The sequence below is a fragment of the Stegodyphus dumicola genome, chromosome 12 (assembly GCF_044657685.1).
Source record: "Stegodyphus dumicola isolate Sdum_Otavi_A_Nest chromosome 12, ASM4465768v1".
NCBI lineage: Eukaryota > Metazoa > Arthropoda > Arachnida > Araneae > Eresidae > Stegodyphus > Stegodyphus dumicola.
Window position 1 is genome coordinate 80,095,858 of NC_140779.1, and position 19,954 is coordinate 80,115,811.

A 19,954-nucleotide genomic window follows, 5' to 3' on the forward strand; every position below is an offset into this window, starting at 1 on the left:
ACAATAGAAAATGAAAATATTTTGACGAAATATTTCTATAAGTTTCAGTCTCTTTCATGTAGAAGAGAAATCAAGACAAATAAATGCACAGCTAACTTCTTAAACAATTAAATTTTTTATTCATTAAATAACTGTCTAAATCTCCATATGGCATAAATGTATAATAAAATATTATCGCAATAATTACTAGCTACATTTGGCTTTGACATTTTGAATAGCGCGTATTAAACATGCAATTTTGTTCTGTTATTTTAATTTCTGGGACATTATTTCTTAAACTAATGTAGATCCACTTAAAATCGTTTTGGAAATTAAACTGTTTTAGATTTTTAATTTTTTGACATTTTTTTAACTTTCTAAATTCTTTGAGCCATGGTATTGTATAACCTGAAGTTTCAGTCTGCAGTGTTTTGTGTATCTTTTGAGGTTTTAAGCTAAAATTTGATGCAATTGTAGGTTTCTAAGAAAAATTACGACAGCAGTGTTATTTCTGTCTTTAAGATCTCTTCCTTTTACTGCTACTTCCATATGATTTCATAATTAAATGTAACCTACTTATTTCAAAATCTAGATCTTCTTTTCAAAGCAAATGCATTACTCTGAGTTTCAGGTTAATTTGAAGCCATAAGAAATGACCACTCTTTTAACAATAAACAGTGCTGCAGGCTTCTTTATTATGCACGGGAATGCAAGAATTCTTTTCCAGCTCGCGTGCTAATGACAGGAAGAACTAGTTAACAACAAAACAGCTGTTTCTGTCGACTTCTTTTTCTTTGAACACTCCTTTTAAATTTTTGAAGAAATCTTTTATTAAATTATGCTGGAAAATAAATAAAGGACCTTGATGATAGAGGGATCTCAGTTTCTAATATTTCGTTTAAAATCTAATATATTTAATTTTGATGTAACCAAACTGAATAAAATTCTATGCTATTGTAATTCTAGTTCAAAATTATTTGGAATGAGCTGGTCATTATTTTACAGTTGGCTTAAAGACACTTTGATAGGGGGAAAATTGTGTATTGTGGCAAATCTTTTCAACTTAATTCTAGCTCAAAATTCTAATGTTTATACTTACCTTTACTAGTACTACATTTTTATAATTCTATTAATAATGTTTATATGCAGCATTTTATAAATAAAAACATACAGAAGAACCTCGTTTATTCGAACTGAATGGGGTTGAATTATATCGGATAACGCTTTTATGGGAGAAAGAGGATAGTGCATTGCCAGACTCTTAAACATTATAAAAAATGGAATGCTTCAATAATGATAATAATGGTATTATTGTATAAAACTTTCAAATTAAAATGTTTATTTTCATTTGAATTGCATAAAACATATAATGTGCATCTGTTGTTACAAAACGATGTGAAATTTTTATAACATCTATCACTTTCTCAGTGCCCTGCACATTAACTGGAAACACTTTGATTACAGTTTTATATGCATCACTTAAATAATTCAATAATTTTTTTCCAATCAAAAAGGGATTATGATCCACTAGTAAGAGTAAATTCTAAATCTCAGAAATATTCAAAATACCAAATTTTTGGAAATGCTCAATTGGCTAGCATTAGTCATTATTAAAATTATATTAAACTCCTTAGTTTGAAATACTTCTCTAGTGTGAATAACCTTTATAATAAAATCAAAGTTTACTCAATGAAACTAAAATATAAAACGTAATTTTATCAGCTTATTTATCAGTTTGGCATAGTTATTTTTAAATTACAAATTAAGCATGAGTTTTATGAATTTGTTAACAAAACTGCTTTTAATTCTAAAATGTTTCTTTCTTTCACAGCAGGTGACTTCGGCACCGGGCACGGAGAATGAACAAAGTAAGCGAATCTTTTGAGTCGTTTAATCATTTAATAATCTCATTTGAAATATGTTTATGTGACGGAAAACTAATAAAATACGCTAAATTATACAGCGATATACCGTTAAAACTTAAAAACAAAATTCTTAACATTATATGTTGCGCATACTTTCAAGTTAGTGCTTAAATTTCTTAAGTTGGCGATAATGCACTACTGAAACAAACTCTATGGTACATTTTTTTAGATGTGAAAAATAAAAATCATTGTTAAATGACAAGCTTACGATCATCCCGTATCATAGTGCGTATTTTTTATGACGTTAGAAACATCTTTTATTCATTGCAATTAAACGTTCAATATATTTAAAAATCATTTAGTATATTATAAATCATATCAACTATTACAATTTACCTCAATTAGAAATATAATTTTAAAATATAAATGTAATTTTTAACGAATGTGTACGTTGATTTAAATCAGTTACTTAAATAGCATGTAGTTTTATTTTGTAGCTTAACTTTTAAAAATAAATTCAGGACCTTTTACCGGGTCGAATTACTGGATTTAGGAGAACTGGCAGTCTGCAAAACTACATACATGATATTAGAAAGATCTTTAGTTCGTGGAGAGGCAACATTTCAACCCATATAGATAATAAATATTTTCGTAGTATAGCGTAACGAGAAAGCAAAAAATGAAAAGATAATTCTATAGCCATTTGTAAGTTCAAAATAATTTTTCGATATATGTAAGTTTTCAGTATAACGAAAATATGCTTCGTGTGTACGTAAATCTGGTTAGCTTTTAAATTTAAATGTACATTGAGAAAAGGACAAAAGTACTAAGTAAATATTTTGGTTTATAAATTCTAGATTGCATTTAAATTTTGGTTCAAGCGAATTAAATCATAACAAGCATTTGTCATTCGAAATCAGTGAGGTCTCATCTTCGATTGATATTTTATACAGATGATTAATGGACCTTGCAAATTCTATGAATCTTTAACACCACAAAAGCACCACAAAAATCTGAAGCACCACAAAGACAAGCAGCTCTTCTCAAGGACAAAAGCAAACCTTTGACTTCTTGTCAGATCCTGTTTTCAAGGTATAAAATCACTGCTTCAGTTTTTAGCTATGTTGACAGCTACAATTTGTCGTCTGAAAAATTAAATATCTTTTGATAATTTTACTTATTTAGATTTCAGTACAATTCTACGAGCCATGGGCATTTTTACCTGCATTAAATACAGTTCAGCATTTTTTTCAAGCTAATTTATGTTCGTTTGTATTGCATCACGCTACTCAGCATTAAACACACATGCCGGCTGATAAGTTGTGAATTCTTACAGCTGTTTCCAATCTTAGAATAAAAGATTTGGAATTTTTCTTTCAAATCATGAAAGCATATTACAAAATCTCCATGAAGCTAAAAATAGTGCATATATTTCGTAATATTTTTAATTAATTTTGTTTTTAATAATATATCTATCTACTGGATATATTTCATAATACATCTAACTAATAGTTTTACAAATATCGCCATCATTTCGTAACCATTTCTGAGGCATATATGATATATACGCCTACTTTGTAATGACTGAAACAAAAATTGAAGTAATTAATATTTTTATTATAGAAATCATTTACCATGAAATGAATTAAGAATGTTCATTTTTATCTAATTATCCCTAGCAATAAAATCTCAGTACTTTGGCTAGATTTAAAATTAGGCAAGAAAGCAACTGTATTTTGGTGTAGCTCTTGAGTAAAACTATATCTGTTTCGAGGCCGATCAGACATAAATCTCTCTTCAGAAGCTTTCCCCCCCCGCCAAAAAAAACTTATAAGCTTGCATTTTTTTTTCTCCTGAACAAGAAGGATTTGTGTCTGATCGCCTTCTAAATCGATAAAGTTTTATTCAAAACCTACTCTAAAATAAAGTTTTTTTTTTTTTTTTTCGCCTAATTTTAAATTTTACTTTGGCGTGGTCCTCTCAATTTCATTGTCTTCGATAGAATTAAAAATCATTTATGGTGCTTTTCATATAATTGAAATATCATCTTATAAACCTATAACATTTTCAGCCGCGCACTTGTAATACAAATTTTTCTTAATTCTTCCGCCCACCAGCGGCCGAGCGGGTAAAGTCGCTGAACACTGGTAGTTCACTTCGAGTCTCGAACGCTGCGAACAGGCTGGCCGCATAAGCGTTTTCGTGTTTTCACCAAGTGTAACGTGTATACGATCCAGTTCCCTTAAGAAGTCCCCAAGAAGGCATCCATTTTCTAAGGCCGATAACTCTCGGTGTTTTCCCGTAATCACATAAGTAACCTTAATTCTTCCACGAACACATTGTTCTTTGTTAGGAAATAGGTCTCCAGTGCTTTGCCTTATTTATTTAGCTAACAAATCAGCTATCAGCAGTACGTTTGAAGATGTATTTTCGCACAATGTGCCCTCAGACTACGAAATTATCTTTTCCTGCTAAACAGTACATATCAAAACTTCTAAACAGTACGCATCAGAAAACTATAAGTATCGTTTGACTCAAAATATATTTAAATCCAAGAAATAATACATATTTTCAAAGTAAATTAATTACAGAGGTCGGTCAGGAAGTAACGCAATATTTCGATAAAGGCATTACAGAAATGAAATTTTGTAAGTACAAGCATTGGTCCTCTAGAAGTGTCACTCAATATATGATCCATTTACTTTACTGTCTTTACAGTAATCTGTGTGTCTATGACAGAATCCTCGTCCATTCCATCAACTGCGTTTTCCTCTCAAGATCGAAGTGAAACAGCCAGGTTTCATCTTATATGATGACGCTACGAAAATTTTCTAGATAGTCCCCAAAAAACTTTATTATCATCACATAGTTCTTCCAGATTTGCGTTATCTGCACTGTCAAGAGACATGTGATCCAACAAGCACAAATGTTTCTGCATTCTAGTCATTGGATTAGCGTTAAAGCAGATCCTTTTGCCATACCTTTATCGCCAGTGATCCATGTCATGGTGATGCATCTGACATATTAGAAAAGTTTCTCAATGACTGAGGTGTTTTCCTCGCTTGTGACGGTTGAGACTGGTTGTGAATGTCACACTTACCATGCCGGAACTTCTGAAATTATCACAATGCTTTGCTTTGATTCATTGTGTTGTTCTCATAAACTATAACCTCTTATTTCAAAATTGTCACCTCAAAGTCATTTTTCCTGCCTGCTTTTGTTTTGTAACCATGGTAATGACAAGTGTGGTAAATCATCAAGTTCTCTAATTGGTTTTTTTTTTTTTTTTTTTTTTTTTTTTTTTTTTTTTTTTTTTCAGTTCATTTCCATTTAATATGTTTTGCTTCGTAAAATGCGCATGAATGAAGACTGACATTTTAGATTTTTTTTTAATTTAGAAAATAAGAACTATGCGGTATGATCGCAAGTGTAACGATTGCTAATAGGAGAGGATCGAAAAGGTCCTGAAATGTCTATTTAAAAGTAACAGTCTACAGTAACAGCTTCAGTGAATCGTTGTTGCGGAATTTTTCGATGAGTAATCCGATTACTGCAGATTGTTGTTACAGTGTTTGTCACGTTGATTGTCCATGATGGTATACTTGCAGCAACAAAAGATAAAAAGTATTAATAGGTTAGGTGGCAAAGGACAAATGCTTCTACTTACAACATTTATCTAGTGTTTGCAATTATGGAGCTATAGTGGATTTTACATTACTCTTTGATCGACTTTTGCTTGTTCACAAAGAGAAATTTTTAGATATTTAGATATTTTAGAAATCGTAACAATCTAATTGTAGAAATGTAAATGATTTCAGTAAAAGATGTTAAGTAGTAATTGTTTTCGATGCGTGACAAAAGTCGGCAAAACGCTTTCTATACTTTTTAGTTAGATGTACTGATAGCTGAGGTACTGCTGTGATCATACTTTCATTCTAAAGTTCATAAGCTTTAGATGCATGAGCTTGCTTTCAATAAAAATGTATTTCTTTTAAATATGTTCGAGTGCTTAATAAAAATCCGCTACTTAGTAACTTTTTGAAAACTTTGATAAAATACAGCATCTAAAAATTATACATACCTATCATTTTCTACACCGCAAACTTTTCTATAATAACCTTTTGAAGATTACAGCATAAAAAATTAGCTTATCGTGGTAAGATCTCATATTTCATCCCGGAATTCGTCTTCTAAAACAAAACCTTTTCCTCTTTTCGTTAAAAACAATTTTTTGATCCAAACTTCCTAAATTTTTGTTTGAAAGGATTTGTAAAGACGGCTTAGGTTGACAGTGAAAAAAATTCCGTTTCTTCTAAGTTATTTAAATGGTAGGATATCCAAAGATTAACCAAATCGTCTTTTGTATGGAGTACATGATGAACGAGTCTAAATCCTTTATAATCTCATTACCGCAAAGAAATTTTTTTTTTAAATCTCGGCATGTCGATTAACGGCAGAAAAAAAGTCATCTAAAAGATCGTGACACAAAAACCTCTGGTCATCTGAGAAGCCACTGATTCCAGCGTTTTAAAACCTTAATGAGGCGGCTGAAAATACATAAAAAAAAACTAACAGGTCGTTGCGGTTTTTTGCGCTTTGCTTATTTAACGCAATTTTTTATTCCATCCTCACTTTTTCCCCTCGGTCACGTGAGTAAGTATTCAGGTGGGTGAAATTGCGGTGTCTGTTTCCAAAAACGAAAACAAAAGCAGGATTAAAAAGTCGTAAGAAGTAATTAGTTTTCGCCAGCATCAAACAATCTTTCTGTTCTTCTTCCTCTTTCTCAGAGATCGGATAAAGAGGAATTTTCCCACAGCCATTAAAAGCAGATAATGTCTTTTTTTTTTATATATATATATACTCTTCGTTTCTTCCTTCTTTAATTCTCTTTTTCTCTCTTTTGGGTTTTCTATGGGATATTTATGCACGTTTAATTTCATTAAATATTTCCAGTTTCGCGGAATGCACTGAGAGATTGCGGTTTCTCAGAAATTAACTTCTAAGCTAGATTGAAAAGTCTCTTTTTGAATTGTTAGGACGATGTCGTATTTAAAAATAAAGAAATGACTTTTCGCAAATCGTCGAATAATTGGTTTGAATTAAGGAACATTGCAAATAACGAGTAATTATCGATCAAATGAAGCTGTGTTTTAGTTATTATTGTAATTCCTAAACTTAAATTTTAATCTTATCGGCTATGAAATTTTTAGTATGACTAACTATAAATTATTCTTCTTGTGAATATTAATGACAATCGGGTAGTTGCCATTGTCAATTTATATTCATCTTTATTATTGAAATATAAGTAATATCTTAAAACTTTTCTGCTAATTTTAATGGCAATATTTTTAGACATTACGTCATTTTTTTCTTTCATTTATGTCACTCAAAAATGTGTAGCTCTAACTGTGTTTCTTTATGAAATTCTAAACTCTTTCTGATAACGTCGATATGTTTTTCTACAATTGCAAAATTTAATCTTCTTTTAGAATTTCCATTTAGTTATTTTATAAAGATAGCTGTTTCTCTGAGAAGGAAGCATGAAAAATCAAGTTTACTTTCGCCTGGATTTGAACCATGAACCCTCCATTTGTCACATCGATGTGTTAAGGATTTAACACAACGAGAGTGCGCACAGGGCTCGATAATTCCTTGCAATTTTAGAAAGGTTACATTTTCTTGAACGTAACGAATACGATCAAAGACTACAAATGAATGTAAAGTTTAGGAATTTTCAGATCCGAATCTATATTCTGTTCCTATCTTTTGTATTGTTAGCTTCTTTTTATTTTTTTCCTTATTCCTTTACCATTTAGTTCTTAGAAAGTCCACTATCGAAACAGTTGAAAGCTCTAAATCTGCGGTTTCGTCCGGAATTAAATTCTTGTCAGAAAGGTTAGTGCTTTTAACGCTTTCGTTGTTTTTATGCTACAAACTCTTTTAAAAGCCAGATTAGCAATTGATAGCCATATTTTCTTGAAAACTCTACACAATAAATGAAAGTTACACCCTCTTAGAGAGGTACGTTATTTGATAAAAGTCAAACTTCATTCAAAATGTCTAATTTTCATAGGCTTTGGAACAGTTATATATTTATCTAACTCGTATGATAAATTCGACTTTTGTACCTAGAGAGGCCTGCAATATTTATGTAAAACCTTTATCTATAGTAAAGACAATATGGCATAAAAAGCATTATATTCGTGATATACTTTGTTCTTCAAATATATAGGAATTTTACACTTTTATAGGATCATTATATTCAACAGTTGAAGAAGATATTTGCTAACTATAGAGTAATACTTATATAATAAGATATTTATTAATAATTTGCAAATTTTTACATTTAACTTTCGGAGGCTCTAGTTTTTTTATTATTTATTATCACTGCTTACATTGATTTGCTTACATTGATTTTTTATGGATGAAATGTACACTTAGCATTTAGTAAATGAACATGATTATTATGATACTTACTATTTTGTTCGTGCGAGTATTATTCTTCTTGAAAGAAACATTCCTTTAAATAAAATCTCGCCTAATAATAATAAACGAAATAAAGCGAGATGAAATTGCATAATTATAAAAGATTTTGAACTAAATATATTTCGAAACTTTTAATAAACATCCTTCCAGAGTTAAGAAATAAATAAAACAGAGATTTCGTGAGAACATGAAATCAGGGAAAGAGAAAAATTTGAGAAAAATTGTTCATAATTCTTTCTGTAACAAAGTGAAAAGAGCCCGTTTATGCTCTTTATTGAGGGATGAAAAAAGCAGAAAAGAAACTTCAGTTTATCAATTTCAAAAAATAATGATAAATGGCTGCTGAATTGCTAACTAATATACATAAATTTTATGCTTGTAGAAGGCTTCAAGAAAATCGGATTCTCAGTTCGTAGAGATATTTTAGACACTTCCGGCAGAAAAAAAGATTGTTATTGTTTTAAATAGCCGGATACATTCGTCGGGATTCCCCAATGCCCATTGGTCATTAGTGTCTTGTCATCCAAATTATTGCCCGAAGCGACTGAAACGTTGCCGAGGTGCATTACAGAAAGCGACTAATTTTACACCCGCAAGAACGAGAAATTCTCATCCCAGTTTTAGTGAAGAACATTTCGGGAGAAATACTTCGAGAGTTTCCCATCTCTCTTCGCTTTCCACCAATTTTTTGGCAGACTTTTGTCTCATCAGTATTTTAAGTGCTCCCATGCAGCCCAATTGCGATACACTGACAAAATTCCAAGTCTTCTCTGGAATTCCAAAGAGAGCCCAACAATACAATAAAATCAGCGCTGACCATTATACTAATCAGGGATCTTATAAAAGAAAATGTGAATGCATGATTGAGAGTTCAATATTTCTGTGCGATGGATTTATCAGTCCTCCATTCCCCGAAACATAGTCTCGTACTTTTGCATTCAGATTTGTATAAGAAAAATGTTACTCTATGTTACGTTCCCTTGTCTGTCATTTTTCAACTATTGCGTCTACGTTCTCACTCTTTTCTCAGAGCAAAACATGTTTCATTTCTTTTCGCTTCTAAATTATATATTCTAAGATTTGGGGGAAAGGAGGGGAGGGAATATTTTACTTCTGTGATTAATTTATATTTCCAAATCCGTAACTGAGATTGTGTCTATTTGATTTGCCTACAGTTGCGGAGCAATTGATATGGACTTTATATAATGACGTATAGATGTAACTTAAGAAAGTTAAAATATAAAAAACAGAAACATTAGAATAAAATAAAACTTTGGGATTACCTAGTTTAGGCTCGTAAAATCCACGTATTTTTAACTGATCGCTCATTTGCATTGATCAGAAGTCTTATCCTCTGTGTTTATAATAATCATAGCTTCCTCTACTCAATACAATGCATCCTTATGGATCAGGATAACTGCATGTAGTCTGGCAAATGACAGCATAATTAAGTTGATGACAAGAATAATTAAATCAATACGTGTAAAACATCCATACGCGTAAATGCATTTCAGCCTTATTACTACTTTAGAAATATGAAAATGACATATGGTAATCAACATATAGTATACAAAGGGCTATGATGTAAAACTGCTTGAAATGCTCGCGCAGCAACCAATAGTTTTCTCCTACACGACTGTTTCCTACTCTAAAAATATTTTTCACCGATTTATGAGGGTCCTAATATCTGCTTATTCCAAGTCTGTTGCTGACTTAGCTTACGGACCTCTTATGCAATGTCTTCATCATCCTTGATACATGTGTATCTCCAAACAGAACTTTGAAGTAATCAAACAATTCGCTTGGAGAATGAAAATGACTTAGGAGCTAAAAATCCTTGAATGAGAATCACTTAAGGTAAATCAGAAGGTTTTCTTGGGGCTGTATGAAAGTTATTAAAAATGCATAAAATACTTTTAGGTTGGCCATGCCATCTGAGGTATGGTATTGTCGTTGGAAGAACGTGCCGTGATTCAGTACGCTTCCAGGTAAAGCGCTGCATGCAGTTGTTGCTCTAATGTACACTGCGGGGGGAAAAAATCTGATATATACACCACATGATTTCCTTGTACGGAATATTAAATTATATGCATTTTTTCTTGCATTTCATTTAAACTTATTAGATTGAATTAAATCTACTTCATCGATAGCGCATAACCCCCAATAGAATAAATGCACTCTTTAAAATTCACTATATTAGTTTACCATAGCGACATTCTGGGGCTAGATGCATTTAACAGCGTTATATTTCGTTCATATTGTAACTCAGAATGCACAAAATTTATATCGTTTGAAGAATTATGTAATCGTCGCCACATGTCCTATTCAAATATTATAATAAATCTAGAACGATGTATAAAAAAACTAAGCAAGCAAAACAAAAAGGAAACAGTTTTTCACAGACAATTCAGTATTTCTCATTCAATTAATTCAGTTCTCACTTCGCTACAAGGCAAAAATTCAAAATATCTATATTAAAAATCACGAAGTAAATCTTAAACACTTATTTCCTTGAAAAAATTCCAGAAAGGATTAAGCATGATTTAATTCGCAATAATAAATGAAGGCGTTATCTTTGTTGTTGCGAAGCTTAGTCTCTCTAGATTGGCAACAAATCTACTATTCTGCTGTTTCAAATGTAAACAAACATATCAGCATGTTATTTAAGAATTAGGCTTAACCGCACTTAGCTTTTAAATTGTTGATAACTCTACAAATAGTGCTTGCAGATTTCCTAAAGGCATAAAAACCTTAACCGGAAGAAAAGAACAATATAATTTAATCATTTTTAGAGCAAAAAATGCAGAATTTACTAACATATAAGAATAAAACATCAGCTCACCGAGAGTGGGTATGTATATATATATACTTTTGGTGCGGCCAGCTGCAACCAGAAAGGAAGGGGCACATCTACATGTTATAACAGTCTTCAATACAAAATTTCAACGCTCTGAGGCTATTCATTTTTGAGTTACGCGAGATACATACGTACGTACTTACAGACACCACGAAAAATTCTCTTCAGAATTTATTTTAAAGCAGTTTTATAACTTTTATGGAGGAAAAGAGTCTTTTATTCTTTCTCTACGTACAGATGTCACGCAAACACATCGTTAATTTGCATTCGAAAGCGGCCAAAATGGATATTTTCGTTGAAATATGCTGCCTGAAACTTTTCGCAATTACAATACTTCCTTTTTACTTCGTACAAGGAAGTAAAAAGGGACAGTTCCCTATTTCGCGTTCTAGGGGGCCGATTAACGAAATTTAAATTGCATGACACAAAATCGGACTTTTTCTGAAATTACATGCCAATTGTTTTTCCATATTTCGAGTCTACGACTCAAATTATGCTAAAATATTCCATTTTTGTAAAATTTGGAACAAAATTTAGAGAGAAATTCAAAAATTTATCTTGGTACTTTTTTTTTCAGTTTGCGCCAAGAATAATTCACTCGGCGAATTTCTTAATTTATAGCAACCTATTTCCCTTTCCCTTTTTATCATTGTACAGGAGCGGGAAAAAAGTCATCGTTCACACTTCCAAGTAATTTTAACAAAGTGCATAAAACACATTTGGCTTTGTTATTGCTTATAACATTGTAAGGTTTATGCTAATTTTTCTAACAGTTAATCTTTAGTTAAAAGTTTCTTTCCTATATTCCTGAATTTCAACTTACAACTTCCGGCCAGAACGTAGTTTCAGAATCGCGTTTGAATGCGAATGAGGACAAGTATTTAACTGTAAAGTTCTACTGACTTCGTGAGAGAGCCAGTGATTCTGACTAGTGCGCGTTCGCCTCTTTAGGCTACTCCCTCTCTTAAGCTATTATTACGCTCAGCCGTACTTTAGGCCCATGATAGCTTCGCCGTTATTTGGCATTAAGGGGCCAACTCTGTTAGAATTGTTGATAACTTCTATATCTTTTTAGTTAGATTAGTTAAGTTTTAGTTCTCAGTTTTCTGAGTTCAAGCCCAAGTGGAGGCTTTATTGTAACTCCGAGAAAGGAGTCATCTGTTAAAATTTATTTAGAATAATAAAGGGTAATTTAACCCTTCTCACGTTTTGTTCTCTGTCTCACAAACTCAATTATTCGCTTATCAGTTCTTAAGGTTCCTCACTTCAACTGTAACTTTAAAGTACACAGGCTGAAATCTTACAACATATAAACCAAATTTCTGTCCTCTTCCCTTCCCCCGCAGTGTACATTCTCCGAATATGATAGCCATTTTCAGACTGCTTTCAAACACTCTTTAGCATATATGGCACTTTTCACTGAATCGGTATGAAATATGATAGTGTTGCCGTCTCATGATAATGTTTGGAATTACTCATGGTTATTTTTGTAACCCCATGACTTTCCCTCGTAAGTTTTCCTTTAATAATTCCTAAGTAATTAAATTTCTTGCCATAGAGAATCGGATCCTCATGTCATGCGCAAATATGAATGCAGTTACTCTACAAGGAATTGTGATGTCAAATCGTTTCTTAATTAAGCCGTATCCGCAAAACGTTTGGAGCAAAATGATATAACCATCCATCGTGTAGTGCCTTGGATACGTCCTCCCCGTTGAAATTCTTTTAATTTTCCAACTTTCAACAAAATTTCTGCTAAACATGTTCACATTTCTTACTGTTTTCAATGAATGTTACCAATCCATAGCTTGAAATTGAAATTTTAAAACAGATGCAATTAACTTTTGATATTTTATATCAGCAGTTGCTTATCTTACTTTATAGTCATCTAAAGTGAGTGTTTACACACTTTTAGGACGACTTTGGGCCTATTTATTTAATGTTTAAAATAAAAAGAGTATTTTTTAAATGTTTTATCTTATAGCCTTTTCTCTGCATCATGAATTCCATGACGAAGGGCGTTTTGTAAAATTTCCAGGTATATCGATTTCCATTCTTCTTCTATTAGTAAAGTCGGTAACACTGATTTCATCAAACCCTGATTTCATCAAAAGTAGCAATGTATTTCTACTTATCTCTTGCTAAACGCTTTTGATACAGGGTTCTACAAATTGTTTTGAGTAAAGCCATGTGCCTCAGGAAAAGCTGGCGAACATTATGCTTTTTCCCTTTTTAAATTCTAGAATTTGGTTTATTATTTTATTTATTATTGCTACAGATGTGTAATTCCTCTTGTTGCCAACGATTTAACTTTAAAACGGATGTTCGTTTGGAATCTTCTTTTCATGTAGAAGTAATGATTAACGTTTTTTCCTTTCCTATTAATAACTTTGCTAATTTTGCATTTAGAAATTTTAATACCATGCATTTCCCAATATTTTTGAATTTTTCTACAGAGAGCTCAAAAACATATCCTTCAATCCACAGCTTGTTTGCATGCGACATTTCGGAAGAAATGTGTAAACATCCTCCGTATATTGTTCTTCGATTGCACATAAATGCTCGTAAAACTGATAACTGAGTTTATGAAAATAATCGAATTAATGACGTTCTTTAAGATTCTTAGTAAAATTTCAAACATAGCTGAGTGTACGTTGCAAACCATTCTATAAATAATATAAAATCTATAATAGCAGTGATCATGCAATTTATTTTTGAGGAATAAGGATTTCATTCATAAGTTTTGATGTCTTTTGGGATGAATCTTTTTAGTGAATTCGATTATCCATTCCTTTTAGGTCTTTTTTTTCATGCAAACAGTTATTTTTCCACTTCTTTTCATCTTAATACGTTTCAAATATGAATAGCATTGCTAAGGCTTTGAATAAAATGATTGCGCAGTAAATGAAAATGATCTAAATTTACCTTTATCTTAAGGATTTGCGTTATTTTTCTTGCGAGTATTATCGCCCGATTGGTGTGGCAAGTTAGCGAAGGCAACTTCCTTGCTGATATTTGTGTGTTCGAATCCAGAATAAGAAATGAAACTACTGCATAATGTTCAGATATGCACAAATTTTAAGCAGGTAATAATTTTTGGCAAAATAAACATTATCTAGCATGATTTTATACATAATTATCCTGCAAATACTATCAAAATCTTAAATATTTATGTTCGATATATATATATACATATATACACAAGTTTTTATTGCACAGGCTTATTTGTTTTTGCATAATCATTTGTTATCTATAGTGTACATGAAACAGTTAAGCACTTCGCAGGTTTCAAAACTTTCTCCCTTAATTAGGGAAATTTCCTTTTCCTCTTCCCTGCAAATGCGTATGAGAAACTCAAGAAGGGAAAAATCTCTTCTTCCATCGATGGCAAACTAAGTATACGGCACCTCCGTATAATTTGCAAAACGCAGAAATGCAATCCTAAAAACGCCGCTGCGACCTCCACCCAATCCCCAACCCCCGTCAAGAAAACGAGCCGCGGGAGTGATGAATGACCTAATGTCTATAGTTTACACACCTCCCCGTATCACCCCCGCCTGAGTGGAGCCGTCCAAGGACTTCTCTTCGTCGTCTGTGGAGAGTACTGACTTTTTCTTCTTTTTTTTTCCTTTCAAGTGTACGGAGGAGGCCATGGAATGACATAATTCTGATGACACGACAAGTATCGTGTGAAAATATAACGGGTATATAAATTTTGGTTATGGCTCGGAAATTCTCTTTTCTTTCTAAAAGGCTCAACAAAGAGCCTCCTTGTAAATTTTTCAAAAGGTATAAAACTTTTTATGGAATATTCGAAGTTTAAAAGTCAGAAATCATCGAAAATAAACTGTGTTCTTACTCGAACTCGAACCATATAATTACTCTATCTCGATGAGCTAATCATTATACCATAGTCTTACACACACACACACACAAAAAAAAAAAAAGAAAAAAAAAAAGAAAAAAAAAGAAAGAAAGAAAGAAAAAGAAAACATTTTATTACCAAGTTACTTATGAACTGCCAAATACCATTGTCATTCAAAAGCAATAGTCGTCAGAAGCTGTTAGTAATATTTGCAATATGGCTGATAGCTTTCTGATCGAAAACATGGGTAATTCGAACAGATAAACAAGAACTTATATATATATCATGCTGTAGATTTTGCGAAAGATAAAACCATTTCACATTTTAGGCATGGCCGAAATTTTGCAAAGAGATGTAGCTCGCACACAAATAAGATGCATCATAGAAGACAGCCTGCAGATGTTGCATAGATGTAAAGATGGAGTTACAGACAAACGTCACGTTCAAAACATAATTTATTAATTTCTTAAGCTATTATCCTTGATTGACGCATAACTGGGGCTGCTATGTACGCAGCTTACGTTTTAAATAGTAGAAAAATGCAGCTTAGCGAAGAAACGCGATTTAACAGGCAACTGCAAGCTGCGAAAGAAAGTGCGTGCTAAATAGTGGAGTATTTGAAAGGATTGGATCCTTTCTTTGAATACTGAGAAGCGATTGGGCAAGAGATTTCGCAACGGATCCTTGAAGAGGGGATATATTTAAATTGCAATAGTAGAAATTTAATTCTACTTTCAATTAAGTTAGAAATTTGCTCCAATTAAATTTAATTTGTTAAAAGTTTCCTTTTAAATTCTTATTCTTACATATCCTTCCCCTTCAAGGTAAAAAAGGCTTGGCGACAGTAAAGCGTTTTAAGAGAAAAAGCATTAAAGCAATAGCAAATGAAGAGAAATTTTGTACATGATATATGTGAAAGAAATAAATGGCTTCAGGCACATACTTATAAGGTTTTCACTATGCCCCGTCCCATGATTCATGAATTTTCTCATATCTGCATATATAAAACTTGTAATTTAAAAAATATTAAAAAAATAATTAAACTAAATTAAAAGTCCAATTGTAAATTCTCTACAATATTATTTTTTATTCTTGAAATGTTTTACAAATAGTATAAAAATTAATTTGGAGTAGCAATTCTTCCTCGAATTAATTAAAAACGTTCAGAGTTCTTGAAAGGTTTCTTCAAGATCACATCAAAATCTTAACCGTCTTTTGTAAAAACTAAGTATTATTATCAATATAAAATTTAAATATTTCTAGTGCATGGTTATGAAATTGTAATATCCTAGCTAAATTGGACATCCTTGAAAGCTAGAATACTGAAAAACTGTTAGCGACTGTTAGCTGAGTTCTTGTAAGAAGTCCATTGTTATTATTATTGTTAAATAATTATTAGAAATGTCTCATATGTCTCATGAATTTATTTCTGACGAAAATATTGAACTTGGAAATGATTCACCAGTGCCCAACAGGCTAAGACAGCTGAACACTGGCAATTCGACGCGGGTAAAAGTACTGGCTTCATGGTTATTTTCATCGTTTTTGCCATGCGTAATAAGACTATGGGTCAATTTCTTTTTCATGAATCTTTCTTCAAAAGTTTCATGAGAGCATCTCCCCTTTAACAAATAGGCTTTCCGCGCTTTGCCGTATCCAAATAATCTAATTCCACAGAAATCCTCCATGAAGGTCTCCCTTACTTTAGATGAATCTTGGTATCTTGAGTTGTATAACCCATAATCAATCATCCAATAAATACTTTTCAAATACTTGAGAAAATACTTGTCAAATGGAATAATTCAATACCGAGATTTTCACTTGACATGGTTATATAAATGCATTGTTGTACTGATATGAAACTACACGAGCATATTTTGGTGTAGAATATCACATTAATGCAGTAAATTAATTGCAGTAAGCATGAAATTATATTTTTTGTAATAATTTTAATATTTATATAATAAAACATATCATTGAGTTTCCATGCATTTAAAATATCCCAATACCGCATATCATAAAACATACACCTAAAAACATAAAAGTATTCCAAAATTTTCATGCACAAATACGATAAAAAATTAAGGGCAGTCAGGGAAAGGAAAATTAAAACTGTAAAGTATAATTTACAATTTTAATTTTTAGCTTAATTGGCTCACCGTTTTAATCTTTTGCTGGAGCAGTACATTCTTTCATTAAGAAAGAATGTATTTTCATTTAAGAAAGAAATTTATTGCTCTGGGTTTAATGCGTTTAACATCCTTCCTTGATTCTCCATTGGCAGTTTTTCATACAATTAATTTTATAACGTTACCACGCATGGTGATATAACTGAGACCTTAGCAAAAGGAATAGGTTAATGTGAAAATACTTGAAATTGAGATTTTCGTATCAATCAAATAAAATCCATGTGTGATTTTCCTACATTATATTATTCTTTTAGGCAAAACATGAGAATTATTTCCTTATCTGTATTCCAATTTACATTAACAGTATATTAAGGGACGGAATCAAACGAGCTCTCATCCACATAATGAATCATGAGTTTCATTAAGGTAAACGAGGTTAAATAATGCTCTAAATAAATTAACAATTAGAGAAAAAGTTCCTTCAATTCACACCTTTAATTCAAAAACATGTCGAATCTAAAATAACGTTTCCACAAATCTGCCAAAATGAACACTAGTCATTTGGATACAAAGCGACTGATTTATTTTCAAAGTTTTATCTATCCCTTAAGAAATGAGGTTTTCGATTTTTATCCATTCATTGTAGCAGAAACGCTCTATTCGGAGAAATCGTAAAATCACATCCTTAAACTTATCTTGTTAGATTTTTATGTTTTTGTTTCTTAATCGTATACGTTCTTTGGAGGTTATCAGCAATTAATTTTAAGAAATTACTTAAAGCTTAGGAATACAAATAAGAAAGTATTCAAAAATAGGAGAAATTTCATATTTAGATATCTTTTCAAGTCATTATTTGTGTAACAATGTTTCAAAAAAATGTATTAGCAAAATACATGGTAAAATATACTATATGAAATATGAAAAAAGATGGAAAACTGATAGATCTCGATTTATATTTTGTTTATGGAATTCTAATAAGATATTTAATAGTAGTTAATAGACAGTAAATAGCATATAAATAATGTTAATAGACACTAGTTAATAGACAGCATATCTAAGTAATGCATTTTGTACATGTATATGTAGTTAACAGGTGTTTTGAATTATACAATTCAAACTTTTCATATAATGTATTCCGTATGTATATATATATGCAATATTATAAAAATAATGAATGGGGTGTGTGTATTTAATTATGGCAAAGCACACGAGGGCTATCTGCCTAAGGGGAGGGATGCCTTTCGTGGAGGACTTTCTAAGGGAAACTGGCTCGTATACACGTTACACATGGGGAAAACCACGAAAACGCCCATGCAGCCAGCCCGTTCGCGGGATTCGAACCTCGGACCGAACTACCAGTGTTCAGCGACTTTACCGCTCGGCCGCTGGTGGGCCCAATAATGAATGGAATAAAGCATGTGTTTATGGAACTCTAATAAAATATTCATGCAGGTATAGAGCAGGACTGGTTAAAAATAATTTTTGATCTATTACTATGATTCTTTATGCATATATATGTGGTTTATATTTAAATTTTGAACTATATGCTTCTTTCCACGTAATGTATTTTGGATGTATACGTATATAAACTTATAAAAGAAAAGTATAGAAAAAAGTATTTTATAATAGTAGGGTGAACAAAATAATGTTAACATTCTTTTCTCTTTTCCGTTATTTTAATTCATTTATAATATCAATAAAGTATTTAATATGATTAAAAGAATCAGGTTCAGAATCTTACGAGAAATTCTATACATTTGAAAAAGAAGCGAATAGATGTAAAGGGAAAAAAATCTCTTATCCTCTTCTTACTTTTCTATTTTTTTTTCCTTTTTCTAGGGGGAAGATAACCGAAGAGCCACCAGATCCTCCAGGGGACCTCTAGGTAAGCGTCAACCGGTTGTCATGGCAACGGACCACTCCTGTGGTTCTTAAGGGTTTTCTTCCTTTTTTTTTTCCTTTCCTTCATTCCTCGGGTCCATTAATCATTGTCTGCCCTGCACCACGGTTATTCCCATGCCGACCGCAAAACATCGCATTTTAAGGTTTCTCAAATCCCTGGTTGGGTACATGGGTCGGATTCTCGCCCTGGATCACGTGAGTGGTTATTTGCGAACCAGAAGAGACATTTTCGGTTACGTGTTTACCAGGTATGAAGGATTATCCGAGCCAGAAAAGACTCCAATAAAAAAGTGAAAATAGGTGTTCAAGAGTCACGATGGGATGAGAGCTTTTCTTATTCGAAATATAAGTAAATATTTGAAATCGTGAATCTATGATTGTTTTCAGATATTCATATTATCTATATGGAAGGAACTTCGAATTTAGCACGATTTTCTTTTTACGCTTCGTGTTGAAAGAGGAAGCTTAATATTATAAAGCTCCATATATGATATGGAGGTGGTATAAATATTGACATTTCTGTTATTAATGTTCTTACTTCATTTCATGTTTAAACATATTATAAAGCTTTTCTTTATATACTTTTTGAATTCAATGAAAATTATTTTTATCAAGTTTAATTTATTATGTGATTATTATAATAATTGTCCCATTCGATATTTTGTTTTTTGGTTGGTGCTTGGGTATGCGTGCCTGATTCGGTTTCCATCGAGAATCCATCGACAATACTTTTTTTTTCAACTAGAATATCAGAAAATTTAAAACAAAATTGAATCAAAATTTTAATATAAAAAACATTCCCCTGAATATTTACACTTAAAATAAATAGTTACTTTTTCGTAAGCTGTAGAGAAGTCAATGTTTATATATT

At 31.7% G+C, this 19,954-nt stretch overlaps 1 protein-coding gene across 9 annotated transcripts in view; it reads left to right on the forward strand.

Annotated features, from left to right (window-relative positions):
• The window catches only part of LOC118187366 (uncharacterized), a 554,527-nt gene that overhangs the window by 374,281 nt on the left and 160,292 nt on the right, over positions 1–19,954 (forward strand). For 7 of the 9 annotated variants that reach the window (XR_015038239.1, XM_085806623.1, XM_085806627.1 and 4 more), the window contains 2 exons: positions 1,811–1,847; positions 19,021–19,066. Coding sequence is in view for 5 of the 9 variants with exons in the window: in XM_085806623.1 (XP_085662749.1) it covers positions 1,839–1,847; positions 19,021–19,066 (55 nt within the window). In the remaining 4 variants the exon portion in view is untranslated. The remainder of the gene's footprint in view (positions 1–1,810; positions 1,848–19,020; positions 19,067–19,954) is intronic. The other 2 variants (XM_085806624.1, XM_085806628.1) reach the window with 1 other exon arrangement.